This window comes from Ascaphus truei, unplaced genomic scaffold (genome assembly GCF_040206685.1).
Source record: "Ascaphus truei isolate aAscTru1 unplaced genomic scaffold, aAscTru1.hap1 HAP1_SCAFFOLD_411, whole genome shotgun sequence".
Taxonomy (NCBI): domain Eukaryota; kingdom Metazoa; phylum Chordata; class Amphibia; order Anura; family Ascaphidae; genus Ascaphus; species Ascaphus truei.
In genome coordinates, this window is record NW_027456742.1 from 132,488 (window position 1) to 152,452 (window position 19,965).

The following is a 19,965-nucleotide window of genomic DNA, read 5'->3' on the forward strand; positions in this document are numbered from 1 at the left end:
CCGCCTCTTGCCAACTCTTTTTCTTTTCACACAGTTGTAGTGGCTTGTATCGCCCCTGAGTTATTAGGGCTGCAAATTGTGGGGATACAGATAACTGAATGATGTACAAACTGGTTTGTTTATTATAGGGTTAACTTAGTTATACTGCTGGGAGGATTGTGGTAGAGTTTGTTGTAATTCTGTGCAAAGTGGTTTAATTTTGTTGGACAATTCTCCTGGCTACCAATTAAAGTCTGTGCCACATAAAAAATTCTCCTCACTTTTAAGGCTTTACACTCCCCTGCCCCTCCTTACATCCCAGCCCTAATTTCTCGCTATACACCTGCCGGACTCGCGTTCTGCTCAAGGATGTCTTCTCTCTACCCGTTTTGTATCTGAAGCCCTCTCCCACGTAAAACCTTTCTCACTGACTGCCCCACACACCTGGAATGTTATATTATTAAGTGTATTACTGCTGTGACGCGCTGTGTACCTGGATGGCGCTATATAAAAATATCCATAATAAGGGATTTGTATTGTCTGTAAATATGTTTTGTATTGTGGTTTGGTGCCATTGGGTATAATATAGTTATAATATTGTATTCAGTTCTATGGTTTGCGAAACACATCATAAAGAGAGGCGGTGAAGCCAGCTCAAACCCATGTCAGGCTACGCTTATAGTGCCGCCGATGGTCGCTGGAAAATCAAATAGAGATGACTTCCAGCGTTCGCGACCAATCCGTCGCGCCATCGCGAAGCACTTACTATAAGCGCACACGACGGCGGCAATGCATTTGTTTTGACGCAACGTCGCTGTCGCCGGCACTATAAGCGCAGCCTTCGACTTAAGAGTGAGGAACGTGTTATCCTCACCTAGCGCAAAAGGGAACACGAAAAAAGAGAGGGCGTCCGATGCTGATGAATGAGGATCCAAAGGATATTGCAAGGTATCAACTTTACCAAACAAGAGTTGTTTAATATTTATTCATAAAAAAAACCACAATAACTTATTTAATTTACAGTGGATATCTAGACAATTTTGCATGCAATTAAAAAAAAAAAAGTACTATTAAATACAGATATAGGGGTGTATTCTATATATGCCGACCCAGCCGATGGCAAAAATAGAATAAACTCCTTAAAGTATTGCATCATATATAATATCACATGTAAATAACACATTTAGAGAGAGGTCCCGGGTTCTGGAATGTCTTGTCAAGATCGCGAGCAAGAAAAACTATTTCAGGAATTCTGTAGTGAACAGACTCTGAGAGAGGAATATGATTCCCACGGGCCTGGAGTATTAACAGTCTGCACTAGCCACGTCAGTATAATACCCTGACTATGGCAATAAACCAATGAAACATACACTACCATCGCATCACTACTGGTACTGCTATACAAGGATATCGGATGACAAGGAGGCATTGGCTGTCTAGTATTGTTGTAAAGTATATATATATATATAAACATGGATTATGCACATATAGCACATCCCCACTGGTACTGCAATCCCAAGGTATTATAACAGAAGAATGCATTAAATGACTGATACTGATGCTACATGACATTGCGTACATGGAGTAATAGCTGAGTTTAAGAAGAACGTTGGGTCCTCATGTCGTGGGACATGTTGGAACTGGAACTCGTATTTCAGCTGGGTGGAAATTAAATGGATTTAAACGAGAGCCTGGGATCTGGTTGTGGAGTCACTAAGGATAATGCTAGCACGCCTGCACTGAGTATGAGGACCCGAGAGACCCCTCCCGCACTGTCACTTGTCACATTCTAGATCCTGCGCGGCCTCGGCGCCCTGGTAGTGTTGCTCGCAGAATTCACGGATGCGACTGCAGGCCTCGTGCATCATGTTCTCTGGCACCGTAAGGACAATCCGAAAGTAGTTGGGATACTCAAAACACTGAGAGAGAGAGAGAGAAGAAGGAAAGATGAAAAGATGGAGACACACGGCTCAGAAGTAACAAGCTCGTTGCCCTCTTTCCTCGCCTTCTAGAGCAGGGCTGGTCAACGCCAGTCCTCAAGGGCCACCAATGGGTCAGATTTTAAGGATATCCCTGCTTCAGCACAGATGGCTCAGACATTGACTGAGCCACTGATTGAGCCACCTGTGCTGACGCAGGGATATCCTTCAAAACTGACCGGTTGGTGGCCCTTGAGGACTGGAGTTGGCCACCACTGGTTTAGAGTCTTCAAGAATACCCAGATGACACACAAGTCAGACCATGTAGGAAGGTGTGGAATAGCACAGACAGAAGGCATGGCATAAATAGAAGACCTTCGTGTTGGTGCTAACATGGAGACCTCTTCACACGGGGCACTTACCGTCGCTGGGAGGCAGAAGACTGATTGCTCAGAGATCATTCTTTCCGTGAAGTCAACATCATTCTCAAACTCTGGAAAATGTTCCATGTCAATGCCGACCTGCCGGGTAATAATAAGAGGTAGGAAGCCATTAGGGTCATTAGCAAATCTCTGCACTGAAGACAAAGCTTGTGTAAGTGTCGGTCATCCCTTTTTATTTATTTATTTTATTTATAAAAATGTGTTACCAGGAAGTAATACATTGAGAGTTACCTCTCGTTTTCACGTATGTCCTGGGCACAGAGTTATAAAACAATACAGGGTTACATTAAAAGAACAGGGTTATACAGTGAATTCACAGACATTTCATGCACAGATATCATTCTGATCCTCTACTTAATTGCAAATTCATACAATTTTCTAATTTGAAAGACAGCAGTAATATAATAGAGAAGAGGATAAACCTGCAGCAATGCAGTACCTGTATACTTCGGGATTATTAAAGCTTTGCGATCATTGTGATTTTCTAAAACCTGCTTTAAAGACGCAATCCAAGCGGCACTTAAAGAAAATGTAAAAATCTTTTTTTTTGTTTGAGTATACACATTTGATTACTTTTATTGAAAACGAATTGCCTACGCTGCCGATCGATTTGGTTCTACCATGATCAATCAGCAAACCCTGTATACCCTGTTCATTTATGTAACTGTACTTGTAACCATGTATTATTTGTTTTACTCTGTGCCCAGGACATACTTGAAAACGAGAGGTAACTCTCAATGTACTACTTCCTGGTAAAATATTTTATAAATAAAATAAATAAATAAATAAAGATCCTGCTTCCCAGGGTTCCCTAAATGGCCGCCTTTCCGTTTCAATCAATCCTTCAGTCAGTGTAACTCAGCAGCTACAAAGTATTCTTATATTACTACGGTAACATTATCTACTGTTACAGTTTGCAGCTCAAACTGCTGGGAATATTGGCAACAGATGATCACAAACAGGAAAGTGTTACAAAAATCTTGCACTGCCGGGGATGTGGGCTAAAACCTTCTGTAGAAATCAATGGAGGCTCAGTATATATCAAAACTCCATAAAAAATGGCATCAGAGTTAAATAATACAAACTAATATGCAGCCATTATTATCTAATACCACAGCGCAGATTTATAATTGATAGCATACTGCATGGATTGCCTCTTTAAATGTGTCCTTATCGCAGGAATCGTGGCAATGTTCAGAATTACAAGAGTGCCCCCAGTGGCAGGCGTGTAGGTGGCAGCTGCTCTGCCGCTTTTGCCCTTGGCATTAAGCAAATCCGAACAATTAAAACGGCAAATCTGTCCTAAATGCTTTCCCTTATTTATAAACCCCCAAAAGTTAGGGAGGTTTGGAAAATTACTAAGCAGAGACGTGTGTGTGTGTGCGTGCGTGCGTGCGTGCGTGTGTGTGTGTGTGTGTGTGTGTGTGTGGCAGATTACTGCAGCTCTTGCACGCCAATAAATTCTCTTACCATTAGATACATGGCTCCGGCTGGCCGCACCGGACAAAGTCCAGGGATGGCGCAGAGGGTATTGTAACACAGGTCAGCGTTACACTGCAATAGATACACAAAGGACAGGTTTGAAGGGACATTCCAGGAAACAGTTGACTCACATAAAATACAGCCAAATCAAAGAGAATAAGGAGGTCAGGGGGAGGGTATTAAATGGTATCTGTTCTCTGCACTAGTCTGCAAAGGATGCCTGTCTTACACACACTTCCCTGGGCTAACAGAAGAGACGGCGTCTTGATGCGGTCACTTAGCAATCTTTTACATTTAGATCTGTTTGAACATTTTTCCATTTGTTACAGAAAATACCTGTTAAAATAACGCGAGCAATTCACTAAAAGAAATGGGATTATGGAACCACATTCCTAAAAAAAAAAACAACCTCTTATCTAGACTCTTCTCTTTGTACCAAAGAGAAAGCTGTATGGCAGTCATACGCTTATAGGGGTCCATGTTAAAATGGACAAGACGCAAAAAGTAATGCACCGTGCGTGCTCACGTGCTCATTTGCATGTCACTACCCAGAATCCCTGGCTGCAGTGGATGCATTGTATGATAAGAGATTATGGGGGAAAGCAGGTATGCAGGCCTGTCTGAAACTTGCAAATGTGCTCACAAGGGGTATTTTTATTTGCTGAACCAAAGAGAAGAACGCAACATTAGTTTTTGGACGTCCAGGCGGACATGCAGCCCTTTGTCCTAGATCACTAAATGTCTAGTTTTGGGGATACTTAAGTGCAGGGGAGGATGGTAACATTGCGGGACTCGGGAACTGGTCCGGGCATATTGCTCCTGTGATTGGCCTAAGGACAGATTCCTGTCTCTGGTGTTGGTAAGATTAAGGGTTTTTTGGAAGTACCTTTATGAAGCTGATGGTATTGTCATAGAATTCCTGTGGGGTTCTGTTAATGATGTTGTCCAGTGCCCCCTGGACGACTGTGCAAGGTCCAAGGATCCTTTGACTTAGCCGCACGAGACCTTCTCTGATCTGCAAAGCAGCCAATTCCTCATTTGTAACAGAACTTCAGCAATGAGAAGACACAGAACACTGAAGGATCTATTCGTGTGTTTAACTCCATCACTGCAATGGAGCATCTCCCTCATATATTTGTCACGTTTTATACATGTGACAGCATTCTTTCCTTTTCAACTTCCACACAGAAGATGTATTGGTCCAATAACTTGGAGAGATAATAATTACCTTATGCCTGTTCTGCTTCCTCCCCTAATTATTATGTTTGTTCTGTGTGACTTCTCACACTTTTTTTCCAAATCAACAGAGCAAAAAACAACAACATATTGTTCTTGTTTAGGGGGTCAATGTCCCCTAATACACTAACCCCAGCGTCACACCCACATTATGAGATAGTGAGGTTTAGATTTACACTTTTTTTTTTTTTTTAAATCTTTCCAAATCAAACTTAATTGTCACTTTATTATCATGTTTAAGTTGCATCAGTGCAGAACCCACAGATATGATGGATAGATGTGACCCTTGCCCAGATTCACTAAATCAAGCTAAGCTTTAGCATGCCTTATTTGAATGGGTGTTAGTTAGTGTGTTAAGGCTTAGCACCCTTTAGTGAACCTGGGCCTACTGTATGTGCTCTCATCCAGTTCAGAAAAAAGTGTTTTATTCACCTCTTTTCCAAATATATCTTTCCGATCATGGATTAGGATCCACCCCATTCTCCACCCTGGAACCAGCCAACGCTTCGCGAGCCCACCGCACGACAGGATAGGGACGCTGCTGCTCAGAGGAGCGAGAGCTTGGAACTTCCGTTCCCCAAAAACCTAATAACAGGAAGAAATGGCTGTGAGTACCGAATCTAACAGACAACCTGGATTGTTCACAGTGGGTGTGATGATGTGAATTGATTTATGTGCATTTAATACATCAAAAATATTTAAGAAAATATAGAAACGGCGGCACGTGGTGAATCAATGGAAAGCTGTATGTTAAGCAAGAAGCGGAATGCAAAGGACTGGCAAGAAGCGGAATGCAAAGGACTGGCAAGAAGCGGAATGCAAAGGACTGGCAAGAAGCGGAGTGCAAAGGACTGGCAGGAAGCAGAATGCAAAGGACTGGCAGGAAGCGGAATGCAAAGGACTGGCAAGAAGCGGAATGCATAGTAATGGCAAGAAGCGGAATGCATAATACTGGCAAGAAGCGGAATGCAAAGGGCTGGCAAGAAGCGGGATGCAAAGGGCTGGCAAGAAGCGGGATGCAAAGGGCTGGCAAGAAGCGGAATGCAAAGGACTGGCAAGAAGCGGAATGCAAAGGACTGGCAAGAAGCGGAATGCATAGGACTGGCAAGAAGCGGAATGCATAGTAATGGCAAGAAGCGGAATGCATAATACTGGCAAGAAGCGGAATGCAAAGGGCTGGCAAGAAGCGGGATGCAAAGGGCTGGCAAGAAGCGGGATGCAAAGGGCTGGCAAGAAGCGGAATGCAAAGGACTGGCAAGAAGTGGGATGCAAAGGGCTGGCAAGAACCGGAATGCAAAGAACTGGCAAGAAGCGGAATGCATAGTACTGGCAAGAAGCGGGATGCAAAGGGCTGGCAAGAAGCGGGATGCAAAGGGCTGGCAAGAAGCGGAATGCAAAGGACTGGCAAGAAGCGGAATGCATAGTACTGGCAAGAAGCGGGATGCAAAGGGCTGGCAAGAAGTGGGATGCAAAGGGCTGGCAAGAAGCAGAATGCAAAGGACTGGCAAGAAGCGGAATGCATAGTACTGGCAAGAAGCGGGATGCAAAGGGCTGGCAAGAAGCGGGATGCAAAGGGCTGGCAAGAAGCGGAATGTAAAGGGCTGGCAAGAAGCGGAATGCAAACGACTGGCAGGAAGCAGAATGCAAAGGACTGGCAGGGAGCGGAGTGCAAAGGAGTGGGAGGAAGCAGAATGCAAAGGACTGGCAGGAAGCGGAGTGCAAAGGACTGGCAGGAAGCAGAATGCAAAGGACTGGCAAGAAGCGGAATGCAGAGGACTGGCAGGAAGCAGAGTGCAAAGGACTGGCAGGAAGCAGAATGCAAAGGACTGGCAAGAAGCGGAATGCAAAGGACTGGCAAGAAGCGGAATGCAAAGGACTGGCAAGAAGCGGAATGCATAGGACTGGCAGGAAGCAGAATGCAAAGGACTGGCAGGAAGCAGAATGCAAAGGACTGGCAAGAAGCGGAATGCAAAGGACTGGCAAGAAGCGGAATGCAAAGGACTGGCAAGAAGCGGAATGCATAGGACTGGCAGGAAGCAGAATGCAAAGGACTGGCAAGAAGTGGAATGCAAAGGACTGGCAAGAAGCGGAAACCAAAGGACTGGCAAGAAGCGGAATGCATAGGACTGGCAGGAAGCAGAATGCAAAGGACTGGCAGGAAGCGGAGTGCAAAGGACTGGCAGGAAGCAGAATGCAAAGGACTGGCAAGAAGCTGAGTGCAAAGGACTGGCAAGAAGCGGAATGCAAAGGACTGGCAAGAAGCGGAATGCATAGGACTGGCAGGAAGCGGAATGCAAAGGACTGGCAAGAAGCGGAATGCATAGGACTGGCAGGAAGCAGAATACAAAGGACTGGCAGGAAGTGGAGTGCAAAGGACCGGCAGGAAGTAGAGTGCAAAGGACTGGCAGGAAGCGGAATGCAAAGGACTGGCAAGAAGCGGAGTGCAAAGGACTGGCAGGAAGTAGAGTGCAAAGGACTGGCAAGAAGCGGAATGCATAGGACTGGCAAGAAGCGGGATGCATAGGACTGGCAAGAAGCAGAATGCATAGGACTGGCAGGAAGCGGAATGCAAAGGACTGGCAGGAAGCGGAGTGCAAAGGACTGGCAGGAAGCAGAATGCAATGGACTGGCAGGAAGTTTTCAGTTTAAGAAAATAGCTAAAAGGAAAAACCTCTCTCACTCTAAAACAGGGGTCTCCAAACTACAGCCCAGGGGCCACATCAGGCCCCCCACAAGATTTTATCCGGCCCGCAGCAATTTGAAATATATATATTTTTGCTCATTATATATAATTTCCCAGTGTAAGCACGGCATCCTTTCTTTGTAATTGTAACATTTCTCTTTTTGTTCTGAGTCATATCACCCTGATTTACCCCAAAAAGATCCAAATAAAACATATTCGTTCATATATAAAAATTCTAAAAATATTTTTTTTTATTTTGGCCCGCGAAAATGTGTAGAATATACGATGTGTCCCTCGTACTGAAAAGTTTGGAGACCACTGCTCTGAAAGAAAGCCTGCAATATGCTTGGGAACGGTTCTAATTGGTGCTGATCTAATGTCACAATGAACAAGAAGCAAAAAGTGCCTCACTGTGATGCTCATTTGCATGTCATTGCCCAGAATCCCTTACTGCAGTGGAAGCCTTGTAAGCCAAGAGATCATGGGGAAGGGCAGGGATGCAGACTTGTCCGAGACATGGTATTTTTTATCTGCTGCAGATCTAAAGAATGCCTCTTCTATCTTACCCACCGGAGCATTCAGTGACAATTCTTGTGAGGTTAGTGCATGGAAGATAAATACCAGATTATACTTGGGACAAAGTTGTGTTACTTTATTAAAGAAGCGTTATTGTAATTTATTGCCCTGCTGTAACATTAGGAAACCTTTCCAAAAAGGAGCGGTGTAAAAACATCTGAAAACAGTTGGGAGCAGAGATCGGAATTCTGAGCCAAGAAGGAACATAACTTCAAAGCGAGGCACAAACTGCAGAGTCATTGTGACATCTGGAAGGACTGAGTGACAGTGGGAGATGTACTTCAGATGGGCCCTTTGAGGGTTGTTTAGGAGGCACGTAAATGAGAAAAGTGAGGGTCTCGGGTCTGGAGACTTCTGCAGTTAGAAGCAGCAATTACTACTATGTCCCGTACTAAATTACAAACCACAGATAAGGTTTATTCTTAAAGCCGCAAAACATGAAAAATCCTATGTTTTTTTTTTTTTAAACCCGTTCTGTATTATTGGATAATACTGTCTGCATTTATTTAACTCCTTATACCATTTTTCTTAATGTACTGATCATCCTTTGATTGCTGCAGCAACCATTTAGAAAGTCATATCCACTTCCTCTTTTGAAACAGGCTCTGACACACCTTTTTTAGCTTTGCCCTCTGGCAACAAAGTATCACAAACAGATCTGTTGTTGTGTTCCAAACAGCGGACAGTCTATTACTTTGAAAGCTGTAGCAATGTGTTACACTTAGTGATATAATGTTACATATCAGCGGGAGCATTTCACAGACTGCAGCACAAAGTTAAGAAGGCGGTTATTTTGTTAGGCACACAATCAGGAGTTTTACACATTTATAACAGGAACAGCAAATGATTGCCACCTTGGGTAAGAATTTTGAATGATACATTGTCACATGCTTTACATGTTAAAATAATAAGAAGGAAAAAGCAGTGGGGGATGTAGTTTTGCTGTTTTAAAGTTTCTTGATCCTGATCTCATGGCTAGAATTCACAAACTAAAGGAAAGAAAGTAACTGGAAAAGATGTATTTCTGTGATGAACATTGATACACGTGTGCAGTAAATCTTAAGGATACCTCCTCTCTTACTTGGGATAACTGTTGTGTGGTGTGTGGCATAAATGCCAAGATTCGGGTCTTCTGGTAAAGGTACGATTCTCCTAAATGTGCTGCTTATGAGTTCAATAGGAAATGGCTTTAAAACTTCCCCAGGGTTATTTATTTACCATTATTTAGCTTAGTGGTGCAGTTATTAGAAAGTATACTTGAAAAGCTTTTAATGCAATGTAAGACATACTGGTGCAGCTAAACCAGAGCGCTACTCACCATGTCGCCGTAAATTTCATCAGCCAGTATGGGCACACACTGCCTCATCGCCACTGTGAGGAGAGGAAATGGCTGAGTTACAAAAAGTATCTATAGATGCATCTTCATTTTCAGTAGTAGTCATTGTGCATGTAAGTCTGGGGTGGGCAACTCCAGTCTTCAAGGGCTACCAACGGGTCATGTTTGAAGGATATCTCTGCTTCAGCGCAGGTGGCTCAATCAGTCGGACAGAGTCACTGATTGAGCCACCTGTGCTGAAGCAGAGATGTCCTTCAAACCTGACCTGTTGGTGGCCCTTGAGGACCAGAGTCAACCACCCCTGTTGTAAACAATGTAGCCGCTGATTGAGCCACCTGTGCTGAAGCAGGATATCCTGCAAACCTAACATTGAGGACAGGAGTTGCCAGTCCCTGATATAAGCCGTGCAAATTGATGTACCATGTAACAATGCAGAGATTTGCGCACGACCAGATATTCTTGTCTTGGTAATACTATAAAATGGCAAAGTGGTTGTTACTAATGCATGTTGCACACACAACAGCACATATCCCCCTCCCCCCCCCCCCCCCGCGCTCCGACTCTTCTCTGCATGTGCATTGATCTATGTGGATTGGCTTCTGCGGCGGTTATCTCTCTGTTGTAGAATCACTACCTTCTTTGATCTCTGGACTCACCGGATATAAATTTCTGTAAGTGCTTTTTGCTGAAAACAGAGCCGCAGGGATTTGATGGATTATTGACGATGATACAGGCTGTTTTGTCATCCACCAGGGATTCCAGATGCTTCAGATCAATTTCCCAGGATTTCTCAGGCTGAAAAGGTGAAGTGAGGTATGTGCATCAAATAATGTGAGCTGTGGATCCCTGTTGGTTTGGTATAACATGTGCTATTCTCTGCTGGAAGCTGTACAGACTGCAGGCATACTGGCGCCCCATGTAATATTCGCAAAATAAAATGTTACTTGATTCTCGATGCCAGTGTTTGCTTAACAAACCCTATCATTATATTGTGAAATTCGGCGGAACCCCAACCCTCTCTAATAGCGCGTCTGAGATCAGATGCATTGTAAGGAACCCCAACCCTCTATAATAGCGCGTCTGAGATCAGATGCATTGTAAGGAACCCCAACCCTCTCTAATAGCGTGTCTGAGATCAGATGCATTGTAAGGAACCTCGACCCTCTCTAATAGCGCATCAGAGAACAAAGCCTTCCCCTACAGCAACCCAGCTAACAGATAAGACTTTTCTTTTAAGATTATTATCTATGTCTATCTAAGTATATGAATGTCTCTATTTATTTATTTATTTATAAAATATTTTACCAGGAAGTAATACATTGAGAGTTACCTCTCGTTTTCAAGTATGTCCTGGGCACAGAGTAAAACAAATAATACATGGTTACAAATACAGTTACATAAATGAACAAGGTATACATTTATATACAAGACATTGCATGCACAGTTAAAGAAAATATATATTATGAGCTTATGAAACAGTTACAGACCAGATTAAAGTGTGAGACAGCCTTAGATTTGAAAGAACTTAAGCTGGTGGTGGATATGAGAGTCTCTGGTAGGTTGTTCCAGTTTTGGGGTGCACGGAAGGAGAAGGAGGAACGTCCGGATACTTTGTTGAGTCTTGGGACCATGAATAGTCTTTTGGAGTCTGATCTCAGGTGATAGGTACTGCATGTGGTAGGGGTGAGGAGCTTGTTCAGGTAGCTGGGTAGCTTGCCCAGAAAGTATGATTTGGGCTGGTGAATCGCTGGGCTAACCATGCAGTTAGGGAGCTGGATCAAAAGTGTATATATACTCCAGAGTGGAGCGGATTTTGTTTGCTGATTTACATGTTTGCTGTGTTTAAAGCGACAGGCGTAATAAAGCCTTATTTTAATTTCACCTTAAAACAGTCTCCATTGCATACATCTCAACACGTCTCTTACAGTCTCCATAAGTCAAGGATTTCGGTCTTGAAATCAATCGTTGGATTTTGCATGAGAGATGTTTTGTATATGCTGCCCGGTCACAGCCACGCCTTATTCTTGGCTTTTTGTTTCACTATTTCATTACCAACTATTTAGGAATTCTCAAGGAGGACTTAGTAACAACATTACTTGGCTATTCTCTGAGTGCATTTCTCGCTAAATATGACGCAAGAAAAACTGACGGAGAAGAACCCACCATGAGAAGGTGGCACCGGGACCTGCCCATGGACACAGGACCGGTGTGGGGTTTACAAATGTAAATCTGTCACCAATTTCACCAACTCACCAGCAAGTTGTAGAACTTGACCTCAATCCCCATGGAAAGAGCCAGTGTTTTGTACAGAGAGAAGCCTGGTCGTGGCACCAGAATGTTCTGCCCGGGATTGGCCAGCACTCCCAGTGCAAGTTCAATGGCTTGGCTGCAGCCGCTGGTTAGAATGACGTCCTGAAGAGAGCGAGAGAGTCGTTAAACGTGTCACAGATCTCCTAAGGACATCCGTGAAGGAGTCATCTTCTGCAATTCTGTCTTACTACAGCAGGGGTGACCAATTCCATTCCTCATTGGCCACCAACAGGTCAGGTTGATTGAGCCACCTGATTGAGAACCTGACCTGTTGGTGGCCCTTGAGGACTGGTGTTTTGGCCTCCCCTGATATACAGTCTTAAATTGTTATGGGTTCGGAAAACAAGACTAATACCTCGATGAAGAAAGACAGATATAATGTTACTGGTGGTTATGGTCTGAGAGGAAACCCAAATCCTTTAATAACTGCAACAATATGACAGGACTAGAGAGTGGACATGCTTAGATGTTCCCTCCTTAGTAGAAACATACATCGTAGCTGCAGCAAACTGAAAGTACTCAGCCAGGTAGCATATTTGCTGCTATCCTTAATATTTCTCTCACGTGATTAGTTTATTTGCTTTTCCACTGGACATGTAACACTGAATCACACACGAAGAAATCTCATGGGATCTACCTACTATAACTATAGGGTGTGAGGCACACGGCTAAGTGAGGAAAGAAGCAATGATCACAGCTGAATTATAGTGTGATCACAGCTAATAATAATCCCACGTGTGAGCACATTCACATGTCTCAGCCAGGTCTGCCACGCTGCCCTTCCCCATTATCTCTCAGCATACAGTGCTTCCACTGCAGTCAGGGTAATGACATGCAAATGAGCACGCAGTGTCACCTGGGTGAAAAGCAAAAAGAGTTCATTTGCATGTCATTTCCCAGAATCCCTGGCTGCAGTGGAAGCACTGCATGCTGGGAGATAATGGGCGGGGCAGGGTGGCAGACCTGGCTGAGACGTGTGAATATGCTCACACGTGGGATTATTATTAGCTGTACACTGTACGGTGGAGGTTTTTTTTGTCACTCTGTTACCCACCTTAACTTAAATAATGTGTGGTCAAAACAATTATAATTGCTACTGCCAAATCTCATAAATTCATATCTTAAAAAGTCCCACCTGCTCTGGACATGTTTTTAGTTTTGACGGCTTTATTTTTAATTTTTAAAACCGACACTCAATTAGTTTTTCTCAGGAACTGGGGGTCCCTGAGATCCGGGGGGGGGGGGGAGGGGGACATGGAATAACTCCTTGCTATACATGTAGTGACAGAACATGATCAGGTGCATGAGTCTAAATGGAACTCTAGCATTAAGTTAAACTTTGTTTCTGTGTGCTACAGCAGAGGGGCTCAAATCCAGTCCCCAATCCCACCCAACAGGTCTGGTTTTCAGGATATCCCTGCTTCAGCAAAGGTGGCTCAATCAGTCCCTGCTTCAGCACAGGTGGCTCAATCAGAGTCGGTCTTCAACTGAGCCTCTGATTGAGCCACCTGTGCTGAAGCTGGGATATCCTGAAAGCCTGACCAGTGAGGGAGGGGGCCTGAGGACTGGGGTTGAGCCTCCCTGTGCTACATCATACACTGATCAGCCAGTGTCTCGCATACCTTGGCTTCCAGCGGAGTTTCTGGACACTTGTAATACTTGGCAATGACCTCCCGGCTTGACTGGTATCCTATCAACAAAGGAGCAGAAGAGGGTTTCATGAGGAGGGGATCGTGCGTCCATGGACAACCTTACCTTGGCTCTCCAGGAAACCTTGTGTAAGGGAGGGAGGGAGAGAGGGGCTTTCACCGGAGATGGGGAATTTGGGAGAAGCAGATGTGTGAACGAGAGACGGGGGAAGGTATAAATGGCGTTACCTATGCTCGGAGCGTAGCCGTTGTACTTCTGCGAGTCGATGGCTTCTTTCAGTGCTCTGGTGACTTGGTCATCGGTCGGAAGGTTTCCAAATACGGTGGGATCTCCTGGAAGAATAAGCGCACTCTCTTAGCTCCGGGGATAGCTGCTTTCATAGACAGCCACTCGTGCCAATCTGGTGTGACGGCACTGGGTATGCCAAGAGATGGGCCGGATAGGGATCCGCAGAGGATCAGCCGGTTCCTTTTGGTCCGTGGATCTCAGCGGATCAATCTCATAAAGGGCGATTCGCCTATTGCAAATTTTTTATTATGATCACCAATGCATGCCACGGATTCCGCAACCCGTGGACGGATTTGTAGAATTCAATCCACGGATTCTGCAGATTCTTAAGAATCCACCAGTGGATTGCTGAATCCATGGATCGGATTCTACAAATCCGTCCACGGGTTGTATCCAATGGCTTTCAGGACCACAGAGGTCCCTTCAGACACGTGTTTCTGCCTAAAGAATGGACCTTTTGTGGTCCTGGAAAGCTTGCCGTCTTTTTAACCAACACACACACCACCCCACCCCCCATGCAACCTCAGACCCAAACCCACCACACCATATATATTTGTGTGCAAAAGAAGTGGTATTAGAGCGTTTGCTGCTAGTGTTAGGACAGGGTGGGCCAACCAGTCCTCAAGGGCCACCAGCAGGTCCGGTGTTAAGGATATCACTGCTTCAGCACAGGTGGCTCAGTCTTTGACTGCACCACATGTGCTGAAGCAGGGATATCTTGAGAACCTGACCTGTTGGTTGCCCCTGAGGACTGGCGTTGGCCCCCCCTGGTATGGAGCTGTGGACACCTCCTGGGGTTTCTTCTTCATGCTGTATGTACTATGGCAGCACAGTAAGGAGGATCCTTTATCTAGTAATGAGAGGAAGTGGAGATATACTGTGTAGGGAGTGGGCTGTAAAGATGATTAGCATAAATGAGTAAGAACGAAGTGTGCTAGGTGTCAGGTGCGTAGATATCACAGGTGTGACGATGGGATGGCCAGTAACGCTCACTTTCTCTGAAATGTGGAGGGTTTGCGTTGTGAAACCCTTGGGAAGTCAGCACTTAAAAAAAAAAAAAACATTGTTTGAATTGTTGACATACAGTGACATGTATCTTGATTTGAGCCATTGTTTTTAGAGTCCAGAAGTTGAATATATTTTAATGTTCTCTCCTGTGCATTTAAAACATTTCATTTGAGAACGAATGCTGATAAGTCAGACAATGCTTTACCAAAGTGCTGTCCAGCTCTGATACTGTAATATATATACATAGAGAGAGAGAGAGAGAATAAAAATAAATATAAATGAGTTCTTCAGTATTCGGTGATACCTTTTTTATTTGGACTAACAATTTATGTCATAGGACAAGCTTTCGAGAGTTTTCCTCTCTTCCTCAGGTCAAGCAATACTGATATACAAAGGTTTCTGTGACTTAGACAGGGATTGGAAAAAAAAGGAAGAATAAAGAACAGAGAGGCACTGGAGGGGTGTTAAAACAGAGATAAGGAAGGTGAGAATTAGGGATGGGGGGGGGGAGGGGCTGTACATCCACAGCAGCACAGAGAGGGAAGAGGATGCTGGGGGGGAAGGTATAGGATGGCACAATAGCAGGGAGGACCCTTACAACAAATTATGATACATACATGCATACGTATATTATGTATTTATTAAGAGTGGTCCGAGATCTGAGTTTTTACTGACCTATAGACAGTGCAATCATGGGCTTGGTCGGATTTGGGGTAGCTGTCATAGTATCCACGATGGCTCTGATGGGATTGAAGGTTCTTTTTGACGTCTCCGATGCCCGCACTGCCCATCTCGGCTTTCGGAATTTCATTTTCTCAATGACATTGGGTCCCTGGATGTTGACTTGAACATCCATGACCTTTGTGTGGCCGACAGAGCCATTTACCTGGATTAGGTAGGAGTCTGTCTGCATTTCTATCAGAAAGACAAAACATGTGTCACCGTGTTATTAGGACCACAATGGCATCGCCATTCCCGTGCTACAAGATAGCTGCAAGCATTCAGCGTCCCACAGCGAGTGAGAGCGACACGTCATCTGATTGGGAGTTCAGGTCATTAAATGTGGTCTGCAGACAGCAGAACATTAAAAAAAAAAACATTCAGAACTGCCAGCACACATCAGGACACGGAACATTTCTGTGTGCGTGTTGCATGTATAAAGAGACTCTAACTGAGAACAGGAATCTCCCACTGGGTTGTTGGCAAAATGTGTCCCTTCCTTGGTCAAATTTCTTAACCAGCTCTCCGAGCATGTTATATTGCACCCGTTATGAACAACCCTTTGTGGGGTAGGAAAGAACCTGGACACCGGAGTAACCCCAATGGGTCGAAAGGTGACAAAAAGTTAAATTAGCAATAACAGACATTTCTGGGCAATCGTAAATCTGTTCCCATAATAATTATCACACACACATTCCCAGGTAGCTCAAACTCCTCCACCCACCACATCGTGAATATATATTTATGCCAAATGAGTGCTACTGAGCGTGGCTTTTGTTGTACCCATAATAATTATAGCGAGAAAATTACTGTAATAACAATAGTTATTCTGATAAATATTTGCGCCATAGGAAAAAATATTACCCGTTTTTAATTTCATTATTATTTCTGAACGTTTAACATAAAACTGAATATATTCTCAATTATTTTACAGTTGTGACAAATGAAATGTTTTTATTAATTAATTACATTTGAAAATAAACAAAACACCCCTAGTGCCCCTTTATTCATGAACAGAGGTAGGGTTGGAATTAGGTGGAAGGTACAGTGTTCGCTTTGGGGTGCAGCAGTGAAAGAGGGGGGCAGAGATCCTGTCAACATTGGTCATTCGTATTTTAAACCGCATTTCACAAGCTGATATTAAGATCCCAATAATCAAAATGTTCAATATTCGCGGTCGTTCTTTCTTAAAATCACAATGTTACTATTATTTTGGTCTATCTCCCAACTCAAGCCTGTAATATTAAGCACTGAAATGAATAAATAATGCAAATCTGAGCTAGAGCAGCGAAGACATAATATGAGTAAAATGTAGCGAAAACATGGAAATAATACAAGAATCAGCAATGAGTAGGATAGAGAGAGAGAGAGAGGAATACTGTACTATGAGATTACACAAATATTATTCATTGTAGATTAGCGATTAGATTTTTTTTGTATAGTATTTTCATTGAAAGCCGTGCATTACATATGTTTGCCAACATTTGTTAAATGGTCAACATTTCTCTCGTCATAACAGGTTATTTTCCATTTACAGGTTTGTGTGACTTTCGTCTTTTTATTATATATAAAGCTAAACTATGAAACTTTGGTGACAGCATTGTTTCAAAGTAACACTTCTTTATCTGCAATACAATTCCCTTCCTAGAACTCGTACAACAAATAAAAGGTAAGTTCAATGACTAATTAGTAATTAACTGCAACTCCTGAGACATCGTTACCACCGCCACACCATCGTCGACGTTCTCTGATCTCCTCCGTCCGCCCCAGTATCTGGTCTTTGTGTGTTTGTATTGTTTGTTATTTTCCCCTTTTCTTACTGTATATGGTTCTCCCCTCTCTGGGGCATGTTTACTAGTCTGGATCTCTTTGCCTCTAGTTTGTGTTCGTTGCCTTTGCATAAACTCTATTACTGCTCTTGCCTTTCGGGTGCTAGAAATTGGGTTTAAATTTAAAATAGATGGTGATGATGGTAATTGCATTGATTTTGTATTTATTTTTTAATTGTAGATCGGTGGTGCTCAACTCTAGTTCTCAATATACCCCCAACAAGTCCGCTTTTAAGGATATCCCAGCTTCAGCACAGGTGGGTCAATCTGAGCCACTGATTGACCCACCTGTGCTGAAGCTGGGATATTCTTAAAACTGACCTGTTGGGGATTCTTGACGACTGGAGCTGAGCACCCCTGTTGTAGGTAATATCCCACATGGCACGTTCCACTGGGGCAGCATGATAAGGTCTTGAGGAAAGAGAGTGAGGCTTTGCTTTTATATAAATGTGGCAGAACAATCCTATTTTATTACAATAGAAATGAAAGAAAGAAAGCTCTCATCAATGTACTTTACCTTTGCCTGTTAAAGGGTAATTCAGCCTGTCCCGAGAAGTTTCAGAGATGACCCTCTGGATACTTCCACACAGCTGACCAGATGAATCACAAATTAGGCAACCACTGTCCATAAAATAGTCCCCCAAAAATGGGAGTTGGACCTGAATTCCCCTAGCTATTGGTTGAAAAAGAAGGCAGTGTTCCATTTGTAGGACGTCGCTCCTATCAGTTTATGTACCATATTGAACTGATTTTGAGTGCATTCCAATTAACCCTTTTTAGGCATCTGTGTTTCAATGAAAACATGATATTTGTAACTTCTTCAGTGTGTGCAATATATGTACACAATGTAGATTATCTACCTACAATAATCACCTACCTTTAGGTATGCAGCACCATACATGGCTGTATATATCTGTGTATGAATCTAGTTAAGTGTATATATCTATGTATATGAATTAAGTACTGAAGTATTTGTGTTGATGAGTCTAACACTGTGTGTACCAGGGCGGATTAGGTTGGGACAGAAAGTGTGTGTGTCTGTGTGTGTGTGTGTGTGTCTATATGTATGTTGCAGAATGGTCTTTGCATAGTATTGTCTATATGTATATGGAACCATGTGTGTATATATCTGTGCTGAATAATGTTTGTGTGTGTTTGCGCAGCAATGTCTTTCTGTGTGTGCAGAACAGTTCCTACTGCAGCAGTGCGCAAACGGGGGGCGCTAGATTTTTTTTAGGGGGGGCGCGGGCGGTTGCAGAAGTGCCGCGCTCTTCCCAAGGCATTTAAATTAAATGTCGGGGGACCGCGCGAGGCCTCTGCAACCTATTACTTACCGTGGTTCAGAAGCTTGGTGTCAGTTATCGGCATGGCAACGCGGCGTCAAATGACGCCACGGGGTCATGTGACGTCATGGTTGCCACGGTCATATGACACCGCGTGAGGTAAGGTGGGGGGGCGCTCTAACTGAGGAGAGCAGGCAGGGGGGGCGCCACAAATAAAGTTTGCGTGCCCCTGACCTGCTGTATATGTTTATTTATAAAAATGTTTTTACCAGGAAGTAATACACTGAGAGTTACCTCTCGTTTTCACGTATGTCCCGGGCACAGAGGTATGATAACAAATAATACATGGTTACATTAAGTAAACAGGGTTATACAATACAAACAAGACGTGTGTATGGCAATGCCTGCATAGCATTTTGTGTGTGTGTATGTGTGTGTATGTGTATATATATATATATGACAAGAAGAGAAGAAAGCGCCCGATCCTAGTGTATTATATTAAGATACAACATTTAATGTTCCAATAAAACTGCAACAAATGCGCACTCACAAACATAAAAAGTATTAAAGCATGTAATGAGTAAGGCCACGTCCATAGAAGGACAGGCCGCGCTGAGCCGTGCGGACGCTCCGCGCTGAGCCCCGGCATCCTCAATGAGGATGTCTTTAGAGGGGGCTCACGCGAGCGTCCGCAGGCGTGCTGAAGAGTTGGATTTTTCAGCAGACAGCCAAGCTGTTTTTCAGCGCGCTGTTGGCTGAAAACATCCAATCAGCGCGAAGCAGCGTCAACGTCACGGCGCTGTGACGTTGACGTCGGTGCGTCGCGGGCGATTGGCCCAGCGACGTCCCTGCCCCGCCTCCCTCAGCCTCCCGATCGCACCCGCTGGCTCGCCTGCTGAAGCCTGTGCGATTTCATGACAATTTTTTAGGGTCAGGAGAAATTGTTCTCTTGACTTTGATTATTTGGCCCATGGGGATATTCTAGTCAAGAAATTTGTTGCCAAAGGCTATAATAAGGATATTATTCTGGATACATTCAAACAGGTAGGTTCAATGGATAGATGTGACATTTTGGAGAAATCAAAACAAAAGATCAAGAACTGTGATAGAGAGTTGAGCAATAATTTTAGTTCACCTTTTTTTGTTACACAATATAATAATCCATTTTACAAGATCAAATCGATACTGAACTCCCATTGGAACATCCTGTTGAACGACCCGAT

General features: G+C 43.8%; 1 protein-coding gene across 1 annotated transcript; it reads right to left on the reverse strand.

The window, feature by feature from the left end:
• Nucleotides 1-930: 930 nt before the first annotated feature.
• On the reverse strand, nt 931-18,133 carry TAT (tyrosine aminotransferase). Its single transcript, XM_075583914.1, has 12 exons — nt 17,977-18,133; nt 15,586-15,825; nt 13,842-13,946; nt 13,587-13,654; nt 11,908-12,066; nt 10,311-10,449; nt 9,637-9,689; nt 5,492-5,644; nt 4,710-4,838; nt 3,812-3,895; nt 2,321-2,419; nt 931-1,898 (listed from the first exon to the last, which is right to left on the reverse strand). The coding sequence occupies exons 1-12, from the start codon at nt 18,086-18,088 to the stop codon at nt 1,755-1,757; spliced, it is 1,485 nt and encodes a 494-aa protein (XP_075440029.1). The 5' UTR covers nt 18,089-18,133; the 3' UTR covers nt 931-1,754.
• Between the last annotated feature and the right edge of the window lie 1,832 nt (nt 18,134-19,965).